General features: G+C 48.1%; 1 protein-coding gene across 8 annotated transcripts in view; it reads right to left on the bottom strand.

The window, feature by feature from the left end:
* Positions 1-19,508, bottom strand: part of NCOA7 (nuclear receptor coactivator 7) — a 128,283-nt gene that overhangs the window by 19,570 nt on the left and 89,205 nt on the right. For 5 of the 8 annotated variants that reach the window (XM_068168639.1, XM_068168642.1, XM_068168640.1 and 2 more), the window contains 4 exons: positions 18,292-18,417; positions 13,602-13,786; positions 9,803-10,869; positions 7,586-7,754 (listed from right to left, as the gene is read on the bottom strand). In XM_068168639.1, coding sequence (XP_068024740.1) covers positions 7,586-7,754; positions 9,803-10,869; positions 13,602-13,786; positions 18,292-18,417 — 1,547 coding nt within the window. The remainder of the gene's footprint in view (positions 1-7,585; positions 7,755-9,802; positions 10,870-13,601; positions 13,787-18,291; positions 18,418-19,508) is intronic. The other 3 variants (XM_068168645.1, XM_068168644.1, XM_068168646.1) reach the window with 3 other exon arrangements.

Raw genomic sequence — 19,508 nt, 5'->3', positions numbered from 1 at the left:
AAGTTTAGGCTGGAGGTGAGGAGAAAGTTCTTCCCAGAGAGAGTTGTTAGCCATTGGAATGTGCTGCCCAGGGTGGTGGTTTAGTCACTGTCCCTGGAGGTGTTCAAGAGGGGATTGGATGTGGCACTTGGTGCCATGGTTTAGTAGTCATGAGGTGTTAGGTGATAGGTTGGACTGGATAATCTCAAAGGTCTTTTCCAACCTGGTTAATTCTATTCTATTCTATTCTAAACTTGCTATTCATCAGGGGTGAGGTGATTCTGAAAGGAGCTGCAGAGCACACCACCTCTGTTAATCAGATGGCAACACTGTGCTATGGTGGTGTTTCCAAGCCACCAAACTGATGAAATTGGAGACACTTTTTACACTGACAAGCCACTGCCTGAGGAACTCTTAGAGCCAGCTTGACAGCTGCAAGGAAATTCATCCTACACCTCTCAATAATTGGCCTGGTGATCACACATGCTTGGAAGTTTGTCATGCACTAATAGAGAAGCATCAATAAAACAGAGTACCTGGAAAGGAAGCACTTCAGAAACCCTAAGTTAATGACTCCAGAAAGAAAGTCTTCAAAAGGTGATTACAGGGCACTTCAAGAAACACACACCAAAACAACCTCAACCACCAAAAAATAACCTAAGAGGGTAAATGAAAGACAGAACACTGATGAAAGAGGGAATCACATCCAGCTGTAGCCAGATCAAAAAGAAAGTGAATATGGCCTCAAGTTTCACCAGGGGAGGTTTAAGTGCACATTGGCCACAGCAACCCCATGCAGTGCTACAAGCTGGGGTCACAGTGGCTGGAGAGCAGGCAGGCAGAGAGGGACCTGGGGGGACTGCTCAATGGTAGGCTGAACATGAGCCACCCAACTCCCTGAATCAAACCAAAAAAGCCAAAGGGACAGAAAGTTAAGACTGGAAAAGGAGGAAAGGTTCAACCACTGTTCCCTTTCCTCCCTGAAAAATCAGCCTGCTCTCAGAAGAGAAACTTCCAAAGCAGCAGAAGCCCTCTGAGCTGCAGGAGCTTGGGACAATGTTTTCTACATCAACAGCAATACAGTCACAAACCAAACCTGTCTGCCAGACTGATATTATAGATAACCAATGAGATTTACTTCTTGGCTGAGGAACTACTCAGAGCCACAAGGGGGAAATTACTTGTCAGGACACATAAACAAATTACTCCTGCAGCGCTGTGGCTGTTCCAGTGCAAGGCATTTTCCTCTGCAAGGCATTTTCCTCTGTAGGAGGAAATCTGAGGAAACTTGAGGAAATCTCTCCCACCATTACTGACCTACTACTACTCAAAATCCACAGGGGTGGGGGAAATATACACACCACTTAAATACACATCCATGTATAAGAGCAGGCACAGACTTACCCTCTCATACTGTAAGCTACACCCATGGCAAGGCTTCTCAGCTCAACAACCGCTCTCCCTAGGAGGGTCCAAAAGCTCTGCTCAGCTGCACCTGACCAGAAGCTGCCCTAGACTGAGGAATCTGTACGTAGGGGGAGTCAAGATGTCCACCTCCCACTGCATGCTGAGGTGAGTGCTGCTGTGAGCCCGCAGCGGGTCACTGATTAACGCAGCCCCGCACTGCGGCTCGCGGCGTGACACACGCCAGGACACCCAGAAGCCAGCAAGACACCTAGGGAGGGACGAGACCTGCAGCAGCCCCCAAAAGGCAAACAAGAATAAAGACTTATTGACAGCTTTTATGAAGAATATCAACTTAAGAGTATTGCCTTCCCTTCAGGGAATCACAGAATATTAGGGGCTGGAAGGGACCTCGAAAGCTCACCCAGTCCAAACCCCCTGCCAGAGCATCATCACCTAGAGCAGATCACACAGGAACACAACCAGGCAGGTCTTGAATATCGCCACAGAGGGAGACTCCACAACCCCCCTGGGCAGCCTGTTCCTGTCTTCTGTCACCCTCACAGGGAAATAATTCTTCCTCCTGTTTCCATGGAACTTTCTATGCCTCAATTTCCACCACTGCCCCTTGAGCTGTCATTGGGCATCACCCAGCAGAGCCTGGCTCCAGCCTCTTGGCACTCACCCTTTGTGTATTTATAAACATTAATGAGGTCCCCCTTTAGTCTCCTCTTCTCCAAGCTACAGAGCCCCAGCTGCCTCAGTAGGAAGATGTTCCACTCCCTCCATCATTTTTGTGTCTCTGCGCTGGACTCTTTCAAGCAGTTCCCAGAGGTCCTTCCTGAACTGAGGGGCCCAGAACTGAACAGAATATTCCAGATGTGGCCTCACCAGGGCAGAGTAGAGGGAAGGAGAACCTCTCTTGACCTACTGACCACAGCCCTTCGAACACAACCCAGGACACCACTGGCCTTCTTGGCCACAAGAGCACATTGCTGGAAGTCAAGGAAGCCTAACAGTCTCCTCTTTGTGTTGAGAATGTTTCCAGCAGCTTCCATTAAAAGCCATAAAAACCATTACAAGAGGGATGTGGAGGTGCTGGAAGGTGTCCAGAGAAGGGCCAGGAGGATGAGCAGAGGGCTGGAGCACCTCTCCTGTGAGGACAGACTGAAGGAGTTGGGGCTGTTCAGTCTGGAGAAGAGAAGGCTCTGAGGTGACCTCATCGTGGCCTTCCAGTATCTGAAGGGGGCTACAGGAAGGCTGGGGAGGGACTGCTCAGGATCTCAGGGAGTGATAGGACTAGGGGGAATGAAATGAAGCTGGAGGTGGGGAGATTCAGGCTAGATGTGAGGAGGAGGTTCTTCCCCATGAGAGTGGTGAAGCCCTGGAATGGGTTGTCCAGGGAGGTGGTTGAGGCCCCATCCCTGGAGGTGTTTAAGCCCAGGCTGGATGAGGCTGTGGCCAGGCTGATGTAGTGTGGGGTGTCCCTGCCCATGGCAGGGGTGTTGGAACTAGATGATCCTTGTGGTCCCTTCCAACCCTGACTGATACTATGATAAACTCTCAAACCCCCAAACAAAATAAGAAAGGGGGGGGGGGGGGGAAAGCCCAACACTGTTAAAAGGCAAAGGGGTCTGTCCCCTTCAGAGCAGCTTCCCACAGCTGCCAAGGCTGCAGCAACAGCCTGCAAATGGAAGAGCAGCTCTGCTGGCAGCTATGGGGCCAGGCTGAAAATGAAGCTGTTGCTGCAACTGATGACAGAAGCTGTTTCAACAGCAAACACTTAAGAAATCATGCAAGCAAAGGCAACTAAATGCAAATCAGAGGAAGACTGAGTTTACACAGTGATGCTAGACATGCACACCAATTTCCTTACAAGATTTGGCTGAGGTCTTGGGTTTGTTTTGCTTTGGTTTCAATGACCATGAAACATCAAGATGCTGCACAAGCCACTACCAGCACTGGACAGAAAGTGTTTGAGTTAGGCCAGAGATGAGAACAGCATTCTTGGTACTTGCACACATGAAATGCATGATATTCACACATGAATATAAACTGCACTCCCAATGTCTTTAAAATTAGCTAACTGCCTCAAAAGGACATTGCCAAGCTCCCCTGACTGCCCTGCTGGCCATGGCACTCTCAAGATGCAATGCTGATAACTGCATACTGTGCAAGAGGACACAGTCTCAAGGTGCACCAGGGGAAGTTTAGGCTGGAGGTGAGGAGAAAGTTCTTCCCAGAGAGAGTTGTTAGCCATTGGAATGTGCTGCCCAGGGAGGTGGTGGAGTCCCCATCCCTGGAGGTGTTCAAGAGGAGATTGGATGTGGTACTTGGTGCTATGGTTTAGTCATGAGGTCTGTGGTGACAGGTTGGACTTGAGGTCTCTTCCAGCCTTGGTGATTCTGTAATATTGGTACAGGAATAGCAGCAGAGGGTGGGAAGTGATGCATCTTACTTTGGGAAGGCATCCAAGAGTTTGGAGAAACCACTGACTTGGTAGGCAAAGACATGTCTTAGCATTAATGGGAAGGATTGGCATTTAGCTTAAGGAATTTGAGGGGTTTGTTTTTTGCCCCAAGCTCTCCATGACTTTTCCTGCATCTCTGCAATGTTCAAACAGCTAAGAATGAAGAGCACCAAATGACCCAAACACCTGTGACCAGTGATTTTGTCACTGATCTTATTATGAACTATGTCACTTATCTTATTCAACACTAATTTTGACCAAGATCTGAACAGCAGCCTCAAGCAACAGGAATCTGGCCTGTCAGCCAGTACAGGCAGCCAAGTGCTGCTGCTGCAACAGCTCACTGCAGACATGTGGGTATTTTCCCCTCCTTCTAAAAATCATAGAATCAATAAGGTTGGAAAAGACCTCAAAGATCATCAAGTCCAACCTGTCACCACAGACCTCATGACTACTAAACCATGGCACCAAGTGCCACATCCAATCCCCTCTTGAACACCTCCATGGATGATGACTCCACCACCTCCCTGGGAAGCACATTCCAGTGGCTAACAACTCTCTCTGGGAAGAACTTTCTCCTCACCTCCAGCCTAAACCTCCCCTGGCACAGATTGAGACTGTGTCCTCTTGTTCTGCTGCTGGTTGCCTGGGAGAAGAGACCAACCCCCACCTGGCTACAACCTCCCTTCAGGGAGTTGGAGAGAGCAAGAAGGTCTCCCCTGAGCTTCCTCTTCTCCAGGCTAAACACCCCCAGCTCCCTCAGCCTCTCCTCACAGGGCTGTGCTCCAGACCCCTCCCCAGCCTCCTTGCCCTTCTCTGGACACCTTCAAGTCTCTCAATGTCCTCAAACTGAGGAGCCCAGAACTGGACACAGGACTCAAGGTGTGGCCTAACCAGAGCTGAGCACAGGGCACAATGACTTCCCTGCTCCTGCTGGCCACACCACTCCTGATAAACACTGCAGGATAAACCAGCTGTCAACACTTCAGTTTATCTCACTACTCAGAAGAGGCCAAGCAGAGGAGCTGTTTTCCAAGCCTGTGAAGCTTAATAGATTTACCTGTTGCAAAGCTGCCCCCAGCTCAAGCAGCTTTATGGAGCATCAGATACACTATCCCCAAAGCAACAGCTGACCTTGTCTTATATGACAGCATCACTCCAACCCCTTCAAGTATTTACTTGCACTTCAACCTAGAATTTTCTGAACCTGCCCTTTTGCAATACCTGAGGAGCCAAGGACTGGCTTCAGCAGATAGCAAGCAAACCAAAAGCTATCTTCAGCTACACTCCCAATGGTAACATTCCAGCTGGATTAAACCTCTCCCCCTCCTCCTCTGGGTCAGCAGCTTCCACACCAGTGGTCTGCTCAAAATCCTCATTTCCAGAACACCAGGAACAAGCACTGAAATCAACACACATGCTACAACTCTGCAAGTAAAATGCAACGTTCTGACAAGAGATTTTGATTAAAGAAAGAACATTGCCTGCCTCTTAAAGAGACACCTCTGGGACTGCTCAGCTTTTTCCTTCCTGACATCTAACTCCAAACGATAGCGCTAGGGGGAATGGAAAAAAGATGGAAATGGGTAGATTGAGATTGGATGTTAGGAAGAAGTTGTTCCCCATGAGGGTGGTGAGAGACTGGCACAGGTTGCCCAGGGAGGTGGTGGAAGCCTCATGCCTGGAGGTTTTTAAGGCCTGGCTGAATGTGGCTCTGAGTAACCTTAGCTAGTGTGAGGTGTCCCTGTCCATGGCAGTGGGGTTGGAACTGGCTGACCCTTGAGGTCCCTTCCAACCCTGACAATTCTATGATGCAGTGTAGTCACTGGTTTCCCTGTGTTGGTTTATCAACAGCCTACAGAGTTGCTCTGGCTGCCTCCAGCAAAAGAAGGACCAGGGATGTGACTCCTCAGAGCCAGTGCTGTAGCACTCTTTAAGCACATACACACAGAGGCTGAGGGAGCTGGGGTTGCTTAGCCTGGAGAAGAGAAGTCTCAGAGGTGACCTCATTGCTCTCCACAACTACCTGAAGGGAGGTTGTAGCCAGGTGGGGGTTGGGATCTTCTCCCAGGCAGCCTGCACCAGAACAAGAGGACAGTCTGAGGCTGCACCAGGGGAGGTTTAGGCTGGATGTTAGGAAGAAGTTCTATACAGAGAGAGTGATTGCCCATTGGAATGGGCTGCCTGGGGAGGTGGTGGAGTCACCATCACTGGAGGTGTTCAGGAGGAGACTTGATGGGGTGCTTGGTGCCATGGGTTAGTTGTTTAGGTGGGTTGGATTGGTTGATAGGTTGGACACGATGATCTTGAAGGTCTCTTCCAACCTGCTCTGGTCTATTCTATTCTATTCTATTCTATTCTATTCTATTCTATTCTATTCTATTCTATTCTATTCTATTCTATTCTATTCTATTTTCTATTTACAGGCACATCATCTAAGTGTATTTTATCACAAAGGAGAAGACTTGTTTTTTTATGGCCCTGAAGGCTAAAGCAGCAACACCCATTCACAGAATCACAGAGGCTGGAATAGACCTCTGAGATCATCAGGTCCAGCCTATGACCTAACACCACCACATCAACCAGACCATGGCACTAAGTGCCACATCCAATCTTTCCTTAAACACCACATTCAGTGAGGAGTGTCTCCCTTTTCCACATCATGCCACATTTGCTCATGGGAAATAACTCCTCTTTTAGCACTGGCACTGTAGTGGACTGCTTGTCTCTTTTGCAGCTGTTTCCCTTTTCATAGAGTCATAGAGTTGGGAAGGACCTTAAAGGTCCTCATGTTCCAAACCCATGGCCCAGGCACCAGGCAGGGATACCTCCTACTAGCCCAGGCTCGTAGAATAGAATTCATAGAATCAACAAGGTTGGAAAACATCTCAGAGATCATCAAGTCCAACTTGTCACCCAAGACCTCATGACTACTAAACCACGGCACCAAGTGCCACATCCAATCCCCTCTTGAACACCTCCAGGGACAGGGACTCCACCACCTCCCTGGGCAGCACATTCCAATGGCTAACAACTCTCTCTGGGAAGAACCTTCTCCTCACCTCCAGCCTAAACTTCCCCTGGCACAGCCTGAGACTGTGTCCTCTTGTTCTGCTGCTGGGTGCCTGGGAGAAGAGACCAACCCCCTCCTGGATACAACCTCCCTTCAGGTAGTTGTAGACAGCAATAAGGTCTCCCCTGAGCCTCCTCTTCTCCAGGCTAAGCAACCCCAGCTCCCTCAGTCTCTCCTCACAGGGCTGTGCTCAAGGCCTCATCCAACCTGACCTTGAACACCTCCAGGGAGGGGACAGCCACAACCTCCATGGACAACCTGTTCCAGTGTCTCACCACCCTCACTGTAAAGACTTTCTTCCCAACATCCAGTCTAAACCTGCTCAAGCTTCAATCCATTTTTTCCTCACTTCCTAAACCACAGCCAAACACCACAGAATGCCCCAGAGCTTGCATCATGTTAGCTGCATGCACATTCCTCTCTTCACCTCCCAAGTGGCACTGATCCCTTTCTTCCTCTTCACTGGGAGCCACATTAGACCAGCACCAAACGCTGCTTTACCCCTCTGGCATGCAATCAAGCAAGGGCACTCCTCATCTTCGCATCCCTGCTGCATTTCACACCTTGAAGCAGCCAGGGAGAGTCAGATTCAAGTCTAGAAAGCAGCAGGTGCTTCAACCCGAGCCAAGCACGTTGCTGTGCTGTGCACTGCAGCTTACCTTTCTCGAGGAACAGCAAACCAGTACTCTGGTTGCTTTATTTTTTTACTGTACTGCTGAGACATGGTGGTGCTCTGAGACACAAAGGACTTTCTCATGGGCTTGCCTACTTTAATGCACAGAAACATGGGAGGAGTCTTGCTCTTCTCCTCTTTTGAAGGAAGCATATCTGAACGAGAGAGGGAGAGAAAATGGGCTGCTTACAGACGAAGTTCAAAGCCTGCAGTGGATAAAACATCATCACACAGAATTCATCTTGTGCAAAGGAACACTCAGAGGCACTGCACACAGCATTAAACCTGACAGGTCATTCAATGGCCAAATTGGTTTCATAAACCCTTGTTCATCCTGAACTGTGGCCATTCATTCCCATTTGGTCACAGCCTCTATCCTCCTCAGCTGTAGAGCTGTGCACAGAACAGCCCTGAAAAGCAAACCTGTGTGAGATGAGCATGCCAGGAGCAAACTGCAACATGAAGCAGGCAAGGAAAGGGGACAGTGTTAGACTGGGTCCTGGAAATCCATCCAGGCAAAGGGCAGCAGCCCTGCACACACACACAAAGCCTGATCAGTTCTTCAGCTCTGACAGTCGAAGAGCCACACAGCCACCTTTTGTCTGCAAGGCAGGGTCAAGGGTAGGAGCAGTTAGAGGTCTTTGAATTGGGAACAGATCATATTGAGTGAAATCACACAGCACTTACAGGATGGCCAAGGGATCAGCCCCAGCCAGCATGGATTCAGATCCAGCCTCACCAACCTGATCTCCTTCTATGCCCAGGTGACTGCCTGGTGGATGTGGGGCAGGCTGTGGATGTTGTCTGCCTGGACTGCAGCAAGGCCTTTGACACCATCCCCCACAGCAAACTCCTGACCAAGCTGTCAGCTTGTGGCTTGGACAGCAGCTCTCTGAACTGGGTTAGGAACTGGCTGGAGGCTGAGCCCAGAGAGTGGTGGTGAATGGTGCCACAGCCAGCTGGCAGCCAGGCACCAGTGGTGTCCCCCAGGGATCAGTGCTGGGCCCCATCCTGTTCAATATCTTTACTGATGATCTGGAGGAGGGGATTGAGTCCATCATCAGTAAATTTGCAGATGACACCAAGCTGGGGGCAGGAGTTGATCTCTTAGAGGGTAGGAGAGGTCTGCAGAGGGACCTTACCAGGCTGGACAGATGGGCAGAGCCCAAGGGCATGAGATTTAACACATCTAAGTGCCAGGTTCTACACATTGGCCACAACAACCCCATGCAGTGCTACAGGCTGGGGTCAGAGCGGCTTGAGAGCAGCCAGGCAGTGAGGAACCTGGGGGTAGTGGGTGGATAGTAGGCTGAAAATGAGCCAGCAGTGTGCCCAGGCAGCCAAGAAGGCCAATGGCATCCTGGCCTGCATCAGGAACAGTGTGGCCAGCAGGAGCAGGGAAGTCATTGTGCCCTGTGCTCAGCACTGGTTAGGCCACACCTGGAGTACTGTGTCCAGACTAAACAACCCCAGTTCCCTCAGCTGCTCCTCATCAGCCCTGTTCTTCAGAGCCTTCACCACCTTTGTTGCCCTTCTCAAGACCTGCTCCAGCACCTCCATGTCTTGGAGTGAGGGTCCCAATACTGAACCCAGCACTCCAGGCATGGCCACACTGGTGCCCAGTACAGGGACACCATCACTGTCCTGGTCCTGCTGGCCACACGACTGCTGATCCAGGCCAGGATGCTGTTAGCCTTCTTGGCCACCTGGGCACACAGCTCTTCTTCAGTCAGCTGCTGACCAACACCCCCAGGTCTTTCTCTGCTGGGCAGTTTCCAGCCACTCTGCCCCCAGCCCGGAGCATTCATGGGGTTGTTGTGACCCAAGTGCAGACTGCACTGAAGCAACCAAAGCTACCCACACAGAGTGACAACTGCTAGGCCATGAAGTGTCACTGCCAACCCTGCAACTGGGTGACATTTCACTGGCCTTAAAGCCAGTAACCAGAGGTGAAGATTATATACACAGTGATGAGTGAACATGGAAAGAGCTCACAAGCTCCTTATCAAACTAGAAGCTTAGGGAACTGGATGCAATTTTTGTTTTCTTCTAAACAGCAGATGACAGAAAAAATGCCCACATACAAGAGGAGAGCCCAAAGAGTGTGCATCACAGAAAGAGGGAGTGCAGAGCTCTCCATTCAGAGGTTACCATCACAATGCTGTCCAAGCCTCAGAGGAAAGAAGGATAACCAGAGACCTACCTTCAATTGGCACTTGAATTTTCTGCAGCAGCCACAGTCTGATCTCTGATTGATTGTCTAACTGTGCTTCTTGACAGGTCTTGTCTACAGCTGGTACTAATGAAGAGTCCACAGACTCTTTCAGAGCCTTTTCCTCTGCTGCTGCTGAGCTGATTTCTAATGAAGGTGCTTTCCTTTCAACACAGCAGGAACCAAGCTCCATACTTTTAACTGTATGGACTTCATTAGCTTGGGACTTTGAACAGCTAAGTGTAAGGTCTATGCCAACTGCTTTATTGTTTTCACCTTTCTGGATTTCAGCCTTGTGTAAGTCTTCAGATGACTGAGACCCATTCCCATCTTTATTGAGGTAAAATTCAATAAGTTTATCTTTCTCTAGCTCTTTCTTAGGGTCCAATGCAGTCTCCACCTTACCTGTCGGGGAACTGACACATTTGTTTACTTCTGGAATAACATCTTGCTTTTCACACAGCTCTAAGTCTAAGTCAGCTTTAGGTTCAACACTGTCCTTTTTTTCCAAGGAATCAACTGTCAAGTGCTCCTGGACTTCTGTAGTGGATTTGGTTACCTGCTGCTTCGTTCTCCCCAGCTCCCTGGGGTCAGCCAGCAAGCCTTCCATTACTGAGATTTTCTTGTCCAACCCTCTGTCCACAGGAGGTGATGTCTTTTCCAGCTCAATGAGGTCATCCTCTCCTCCTTTTAAAAGGGATTTTTCTTTGGTTTGGATTTCTGAAGTGGATTTGTCCCCAGAAGGCTCCTTGGCACACGGATCTGCAGCAAGCTTGTCCGAGTGCTCAGTGGCAGTGACGCTGTTGGGCAACTCCAGCGACTTGGATTTGGTCGACCTCGCACTCTCAGATGACTGAAGAACTTCAAACTCAGCAGACTTTTCCTCATCTGAAGGCTTTATCTGTTTGCCCCCCAGAGCAATGGATGGATCCCCATTCTGCTGCCTCTTTTCCTTGCTAAGGGATTTGAATTTGCTGAAAGGATTGATATCTTTCTCAGAGGACAGGTCTTCCCATTCTCCTGGCCTGTACAGAGGACAAAGATCCTTTGGTATGTCACTGTCAGGGAAAATGATGGGTGTATATAGGATGTTAAACACAAAATGGGAACAGAAAACAAAATGGAAAAGAAAGCAAACCTCCATAATGTACCAACTTAAGCACCGAAAACTCAACAACAACAAAAAGCAAACACTTGTACCAAAACTAAACATACACCAGAGGAAATAAGTGACTTGAACAGAAAATGGGTAAAAATGGGGCAAGGGTAATACTGAGGTAAAATGAGTGAAGCACTTGGCAGAGTATGCCAGATGGATGAAGGCATGGTAGACAGGGAAGAACAAGTCATCAGAACTTCAGTCAACATGATATGTCCTGTTGACTGCAGGCAGGTGATGGTTCAGGCAGCAGGACATGTACTTAGCTGCTGGACTTTCATTCATACCCCATCAAGACTGTTATTTCCCACACCTGACAATGAGTCAACCTCTACAACCATCCCTGCTTCCCTAGGCTGTACAACTGCATTGTGGAGAAGACAGCAGATCAGACATTAAGCCATGCCCTGCTTGCACATGTTTGGTGCAAAGCAGTAAGAGCCAACAGAGCTGGTGCTTTTGCCTTTCAGTTTTTTCCTTACTCACATGTGTTGTTTGAATCACAGAATGGCTTAGGCTGGAAGGCACCTTACAGATCATCTACTCCAACCTCCCCACCATGGGCAGTGGCACCTCTCAACTAGACTTGGCTGTTCAAGGCCTCATCCCACCTGGCCTTGATCATCTCCAGGGAGAAGGCAACCATAACCTCACCAGGCAGCCTATTGCAGAGTCTCAACACCCTCCTACTGAAGAACTTCTTCTCAAGATACAGTCTAAACCTGCTTATCCCTCAGCTTCAAACCATTCCCCCTTGTCCTGTTACTAGACACCCCTACGAGAAGTCCCTCTGCAGCCTTCCTGTAGGATCCCTTCAGGTATTGGAAGACAGCTCTAAGGTCCCCACAGAGTCTGCTCTTCTCCAGGCTGAACAAGCCCAGCTCCCTCAGCCTATCCTCATAGTAGAGGTAATCCAGCCCTTGGATCATCTTTGTGGCCTCCTCTGGACTCACTCCAGCAGGTTTGTGTCCTTTATATGTTGGGAACACCAGAACTGGATGCAGTATTTGAGGTGGGGTCACAGCAGAGCAGAGTCAAGGGGCAGAATCCTCTCTCTTGCCCTGCTGGCCACACTCGATGCAGCCCAGCACACAGCTGTCTTCTGGTCTGCATGAAGGCACTTGCTGGCTTCTCATCCACAGAGCTACCTCTCAACCCACTCTGCACCCAACCTGTATGGAATGCAGACTTCCCTAAAGATTTCTTTTTGAAGTAGGACAATCCTAAAACATTTCAAAAGGGAAAATCCTTAACAACTTAAGAGCATAAAACTTTAGCTCTTCATTGCTGCTAAAAAGTGTGAGGTGAAACACGAATACAAGATTCCCATCACTTAAAAGCTACTAAGAAGTTACTAAACACTCTAAGGGTTAACAAGTATCTGGAAAGCTTTTCTGAAGGTCTTTTCCAACCTGGTTAATTCTATTCTATTCTATTCTTGAAATGAGAACATGGAGAGGAGGAGATGAAGGTGAGAAGCCTCGAGCACAAGCCCTGTGAGGAGAGGCTGAGGGAGCTGGGGTTGCTTAGCCTGGAAAAGAGGAGGCTCAGGGGAGACCTTCTTGCTCTCTACAACTACCTGAAGGGAGGTTGTAGCCAGGTGGGGGTTGGTCTCTTCTCCCAGGCAACCAGCACCAGAACAAGAGGACACAGTCTCAAGCTGTGCCAGGGGAAGTTTAGGCTGGAGGTGAAGAGAAAGTTCTTCCCAGAGAGAGTTGTTAGTCATTGGAATGTGCTGCCCAGGGAGGTGGTGAAGTCCCCATCCCTGGAGGTTCTCACGAGGGCACTGGACGTGGCAGTAGGTGCCATGGTCTAGTCATGAGGTCTGTGGTGCCAGGTTGGACTTGATGATCTTTGAGGTCTCTTCCAACCTTGGTGATTCTGTGAATTTCACTGGTCAGAGAAGCGTTGCCTTGAAGGAGAAAACCTTGCTTAGAACAAATGCATCAGCAGTGCCAAGAGCACACATAAATGAAAGCAGTCACCCCAGGAAGTCTGTTATGGATCATAAAGGCTAACTATCAGTGCAGCTCTGGTTATTAGGTGGACAGATTCCACAGACTGAATCACAGAATGCCAGGTTGGAAGGGACCCCAAGGATCATTTGGTCCAGCCTTTCCAAGTAGTAGTAGAGTTGAAATGAGATGGCCCCAGCATCCTGTCAAGCTGAGTCAACTGTAGGGGAATTCACTGCTTCCCTGGGGAGAAGATTCCAATGTCTGACTGTTCTGGTATTTCTGTAAGTCCCAAGGATGGAAGTAAGGTGCTGTTGCCTTCAAATACTCCTCTCAGAACAGTCCTGGTTCAAATCTAACCCTCTTCACTTCCACTGAATTGACCCTGGAGAGAGGTCAGTGCAGGAGCCCAATCATGACATGCCATCAGTGCTTTTAATTAGTCCTATGTAATGTTCTCCTTTACACTTTGCTTCTCGTATTCATGACTCATTTCTCTTTAGTGCCACCGAAGCATTCTAGCAAGAAAGCAGCACACCACCACGAATGGATCATTCATTTCCTGGCACTTTACTCCCCTGCATTACAATTTTTACTTTCCATTCCCTTCCCTCTCCTTTTCCATGCCCCTTCCTGTAAACCTGCAAAGCCAAGCTGAGGGAAGAACAGTCCTTACGATGGCAAGGCGTCTTTGATCTTCATGTGAGAGATGTCGTTGTAGAGGGCGATTGAGACGACCTCCTCCATGGGGCATATGAGCCCATACTCTTCACAGCCATTCTCAATCACCAGAGGATCAGACTTGTGTGGGTCAAACATGATATTGTTTGGAGTTACTATCATGACTCCTCCAACTACACCCTGGAATAGGAGAAGGAAGAGTTAGCACACTGCACGCAACGCGCTTGACATTTGGTGTTGGATCTTAGGAGGTCTTTTCCAGCCTGGTTAATTCTATTCTATACTCTCCACTTATTCTATTCTATACTCTCCACTTATTTTATTCTATCATCCTTTAAAGAAATCCCTCTCTCTTGCCTCTTTATACCCCACCATGCCATGTTTGATAACACCACACTTTGGTTTTCAAGTCAGATACTGTAAGATAAAAGCTTAGTAACAACCCCAAGAAGTCCTCAGATGATAAGGAAGAACATCTGAAGAATTCAGCTTTCAGTACTGGCTCCCACAAGCTAAACCTGCAGACATTTCCATCACTCTCCCACAAAACAGATTAGTGGATTAAAAACAAAGTCATTGCTCCTCGTCCTGTCACTCCATGCCTTTGTCAAAAGTCCCTCCCCAACTCTTCTATAGCCTCCTTCAAATACTGGAAGGCTGCTCTAAGGTCTCCCTGGAGCCTTTCTCTTGTCCAGGCTGACTGGCTCCAACTCTCTCAGCCTGTCCTCACAGCAGCTCTGGACCTGCCTTAACAGTTTCATGTCCTTGTACTGGGGGCTCCAGAACTAGAGCTGGGGTCTCACCAGGGTAGGGTAAAGGAGACAATCTCTCTCTTGACCTGCTTTTGATGCAGCCCAGGATACAGTTGGCTTTCTGGGCTGCAAGCTCACATTGTTGGCCCACACTGAGCTTCTCAACCACGACTCCCAAGTTCCTCTCCTCAGGACTGTTCTCTGCTCTCCTTGATCTGCTCTCCCAGGTGTACATGCAAAAAGCTTCTACACATAGGGGCCTGACATGAAACAGCTTCTCCTCAGTCTAGAAGCAGCTTCTACTACAGCTCCAAGCACACTTTGTACAGTAGCAGATAATGCATTTGATTCCTCAAAACCAATGCTCCAGCCATGGATTTGACCAACTCAGCAGCTGTAAATCATATAGGAGCCATAGACCCACAGGAGTGACTTACACTGTAGGTAGCTAATTATCCATTGTCATCTGCAAGGCAAGCCAAGGAAGGCTGTCAAATAGGCAAAGGACCACAAGCCTGTTTTGTTGTTTTTCCTTTCAATCAAGGCAATGCCAAGCTGATGGGCTGGCACTGACAAGTGAGTACATGTGTGCCTGCCCCTTTGTAAAGCAAAGTCTGCATCTAATTCCCATCTGCTTCTCCTGTGTGACTCATGTAGGGATTTGGATTGAAAAAGAAAATCACTACCAAGTGGGGAGGTTTCTCCCACAGGTTTGCAACCACCATTAGCCAGTTGAGCTGTGCTTCTTACCCAGCCACTGCAGGAAGCTAGGCAACAAGGGATTTTAGCTAAGAAGCCATCCCACTTCTGATTATTCTGCCTGCAAATTCCTTTTCCAGCCATAAAATTGGCAGCCTGTATCCTCTGAATCCAGCAAGCACCACATAAAGCAAAGTATTGCCCTAATTTACATGGGAGAGATCAAGCAGTCCCCTATTAGCTTCTACAAAACAGCAGACTGAAAAATTACAGAGTGGGTAACTGCAGTCTACATCCACTCAACACCAAGAGAAGCCAAAAATGGTAGATGTAAACACATCTATCTTGGAAAAGCCAGGATGAAGGGAAAAATGTTGTGGTGGTTTAGCCCCAGCTGGCAGCTAAGCACCACGCAGCCACCTGCTCATTCCTCCCCTCACAGCAGGACAGGCAGGGGAATTAAGGATAAAAAAGAGAATTAAAGCTTCTGGGTTGAGATAAGAACAGTCTAATAGCTAAAATATTACTATAATAATAGGAAGGAAAAATAATATGGCAAAAGGAGAGAGAAAAATAAGAGCCAGGAAAAGACAAGTGATGCACAGTGCAGTTGCTCACCACCCACTGACCAATGCCCAAGCAGTGATCTGCCTCTCCTGACCAATTCCTCCCATGGGCATGACATTCTGTGGAGTCTGGGTCAGCTGTCCTGGCCAGGCTCCCTCCCAGCTTCTTGTGCACAAACTCAGGGCAAGTGCTACTTGATACCATCTAAAAGATCCCTGTTACCAACATAACCTCACACTAAACCCAAACCACAGCATTGCCCCAGCTACTAGGGAGAAAATCAACTCTACCCCAGCTGAAACCAGCACTTGTGTCACAACAGTTAGCATGCCCAGGGCTATAAATTCCAGGGAACTTTAAAACCACAATATGCAGGCATCTGAAGACAGAATCAACATGAGCAGATAGATCAAAGCAGACAGTTCAAGAAGGTCTTGCAACCTTGAGAAGAAAAGAGGGTTAAAATACTGCCCAGGCTGTGTGCCTTCTGGACCAGCTGCTGTAAAATTGAGGATGGCAGTCCCAGGGGGAACGTGTATGTTACAAGAATGCTTGCAACAAGATGAAAGGAAAGAGAAAAGGAGAGGAGAAAGGAGGAAAGGAAAGAGAAAAGGAGAGGAGAAAGAAGGAAAGGAAAGAGAAAAGGAGAGGAGAAAGAAGGAAAGGAAAGTGAAAAGGAGAGGAGGAAAGAAAGAGAAAAGGAGAGGAGAAGGAAGGAAAGGAAAGAGAAAAGGAGAGGAGAAAGAAAGGAAAGAGAAAAGGAGAGGAGAAGGAAAGAAAGGAAAGAAAAGGAGGAAGGAAAGAAAGGAAAGAGAAAAGGAGAGGAGAAGGAAAGAAAGGAAAGAAAAGGAGAGGAGAAGGAAGGAAAGGAAAGAGAAGGAGAGGAGAAGGAAGGAAAGGAAAGAGAAAAAGAGAGGAGAAGGAAAAAAAGGAAAGAGAAAAGGAGAGGAGAAGGAAAGAAAGGAAAGAAAAGGAGGAGGAAGAAAAAAGTTTCTATTATGCAATATTTGTGTTTTTACTAGGGTTTGCATGCCATTCATTAGGAACTGCAGAAGCAAAGTGGTCATGTTTGGAAATACTGCTCTGGAAGTAGTTAAAATGTAGCTTAAAGCCATAAACGAAACAGACGTGCTCAGTTTGCAAAGGCATTGCACAACTGAATGGAGCTGGACAACTAATCCTGACATGTCAGAACTCTAAAGTGCAGGTTTCTCTCTATCCAGCAATGCACTCTGCAAAAGATAATGCTGGCAAGTCACAGTAAGGGAATGAAGATGGGGAGCAGAGCTGTTCTTTCATTAAGTAATTATCACAGCTGATTGAACAATTAGAAGAACAAAATGATAGAGAATGCAGCCACAGTACTGCTACACACAGCCACACTAAAGCCACCAGAGCCTTTAGTGGAGCACAGAATTAACCAGGTTGGAAAAGACTTTTGAGATCATCAAGTCCAACCTATCACCCAACACCATCTAATCAACTAAACCATGGCACTGAGTGCCCCATCCAGGCTCTTTTTAGACACTTCCAGTGATGGTGAGTCCACCACAGTATCACAGAATCACCAAGGTTGGAAGAGACCTCAAAAATCATCAAGTCCAACCTGTCACCACAGACCTCATGACTAAGCCATGGCACCAAGTGCCACATCCAATCGCCTCTTCAACACCTCCAGAGATGGTGACTCCACCACCTCCCTGGGCAGCACATTCCAAGGGCCAATCTCTCTTTTTGCATGGCTTTTTCCAGCCTTGACTTTCTAAATGTGGGCTGTTTGTAATCTGCATTAAATGTGTAGCTTAGGAATCTAAATGCAAGTCATACCATTGTTGTGATGACAAGAAAAGGAAGAAGAGTTGAGCCACGGTCTGAACATGGTCACCTGTCTGAAAATGGGCAGCTTGGGCTGTTTCTAAAGCCTGGAGGTTCTACCTCAACATAAGGAGGAGGAGGCTCAGGGGAGACCTTATTGCTCTCTACAACTCCCTGAAGGGAGGTTGTAGCCAGGTGGGGGTTGGTCTCTTCTCCCAGGCACCCAGCACCAGAACAAGAGGACACAGTCTCAAGCTGCACCAGGGGAGGTTTAGGCTGGAGGTTAGGAAGAAATTCTACACAGAGAGAGTGATTGCCCATTGGAATGTGCTGCCCAGGGAGGTGGTGAAGTCACCATCACTGGAGGTGTTTAGGAGGGTTTAGGGTGCTTGGTTGCATGGTTTAGTTGATTAGGTGGTGTTGGATGATGGGTTGGACTTGATGATCTTGAAGGTCTCTTCCAACTTGGTCTATTCTATTCTATTCTATTCTATTCTATTCTATTCTATTCTATTCTATTCTATTCTATTCTATTCTATTCTATTCTATTCTATTCACAGAGCAGGTTGTGGAGTCTCCTTCTCTGAAGACTTTCAAGGCCTGTCTGGATGTGTTCCTGTGTGACCTGTGCTGGATTCTATGTTCCTGCTCTGGCAGGGGAGTTGAACTCAGTCTCTGAAGGTCGCTTCCAACCCCTGACATCCTGTGAGCCTGTGTGTTTGCTGGGAAGAGTTTTCCACTCTTTACAAACCTGGAGCACATTTAACTCCTGAAATACTGATCTCTCACTTATACAAACAGATCTTGCTTTCAAAGAATCTCAAAGGATGCCCCAAGCCAGGTTCCACCTACCTTCCCATCTGTGAAGTAACGACAATTCATCTTTAAGAACTTGACAACCACAGGCTCATCCTCTTCTGAAGTGGAGGACAGAACTCTCTCAACTGGTTTGAAGGCCTTTCTTGCCAAATCAGCATCCTTTGAAAAACAGAAAAGTTCAGTGTGGAGCAACAGAACCAGAATCACATACTTGTAGGTTGCCAGGTTCAACCAAGTCGTTTGCTTTTGCTTGAGAAAGAAAAGTGGCAGCTCTGCATTTCTGTCTGTAAGCTTCCTGCAGCGCTCTGCGTGGAAGAACAACCTTGTAACATCACAACAAATCTCCATACAAGTAACAGACAAGACATTAAAAATCACCAAGGCAAGGCAGATCAGTGAATTTCCATCAGGTACAACCATGGAAAGAGGACTACTACTCCTACCACCTCAGCTACACTGAAGATCTCTGCACACAGTGCACTGTGTGATTCCCCATGCAGGTGGCACTAAGGGCAAACCCAGTTACTCACTCCAGGCTTCTCTCCACTTCCCTTATCATTAGTTACAGATTTGATATGTCTAATTGCTTTCATACAGAATTAGAATAGAGTATTAGAATAGAATTAACCAGGTTGGAAAAGAACTTTGAGATCATCAAGTCCAACCTATCACCCAACACCATCTAATCAACTAAACCATGGCACCAAGGGTCTCATCCAGACTCCTCTTGAACACCTCCAGGGATGGGGACTCCACCACCTCCCTGGGCAGCACATTCCAATGGCCAATCTCTCTTTCTGGGTAGAACTTCTTCCTAACATCTAGCCAAAACCTCCCCTGGCACAGCTTGAGACTGTGTCCCCTTGTTCTGATGCTGGTTGCCTGGGAGAAGAGACCAACCTCCACCTGGCTACAACCTCCCTTCAGGGAGTTGCAGAGAGCAAGAAGGTCTCCCCTGAGCCTCCTCTTCTCCAGACTAAGCAACTCCAGCTCTCTCAGCCTCTCCTCACAGGACTGTGCTCCTAACCCCTCCCCAGCTTTGTTGCCTTTCTCTGGACACCTTCCAGCATCTCAACATCTTTCCTAAACTGAAGAGCCCAGAACTGGACACAGGACTCAAGGTGAGGCAAACGACTCTCTCAGTGAAGAACTTTCTCCTCACCTCCAGCCTAAACTTCCCCTGGTGCAGCTTGAGACTGTGTCCCCTTGTTCTGGTGCTGGGCGCCTGGGAGAAGACACCAACTCCTTCC

This window comes from Melanerpes formicivorus, unplaced genomic scaffold (genome assembly GCF_026170545.1).
Source record: "Melanerpes formicivorus ecotype bairdi unplaced genomic scaffold, bMelFor1.0.p_v2 SCAF_146, whole genome shotgun sequence".
Classification (NCBI taxonomy): domain Eukaryota; kingdom Metazoa; phylum Chordata; class Aves; order Piciformes; family Picidae; genus Melanerpes; species Melanerpes formicivorus.
This window is presented reverse-complemented; position numbering and strand designations above follow the sequence as displayed.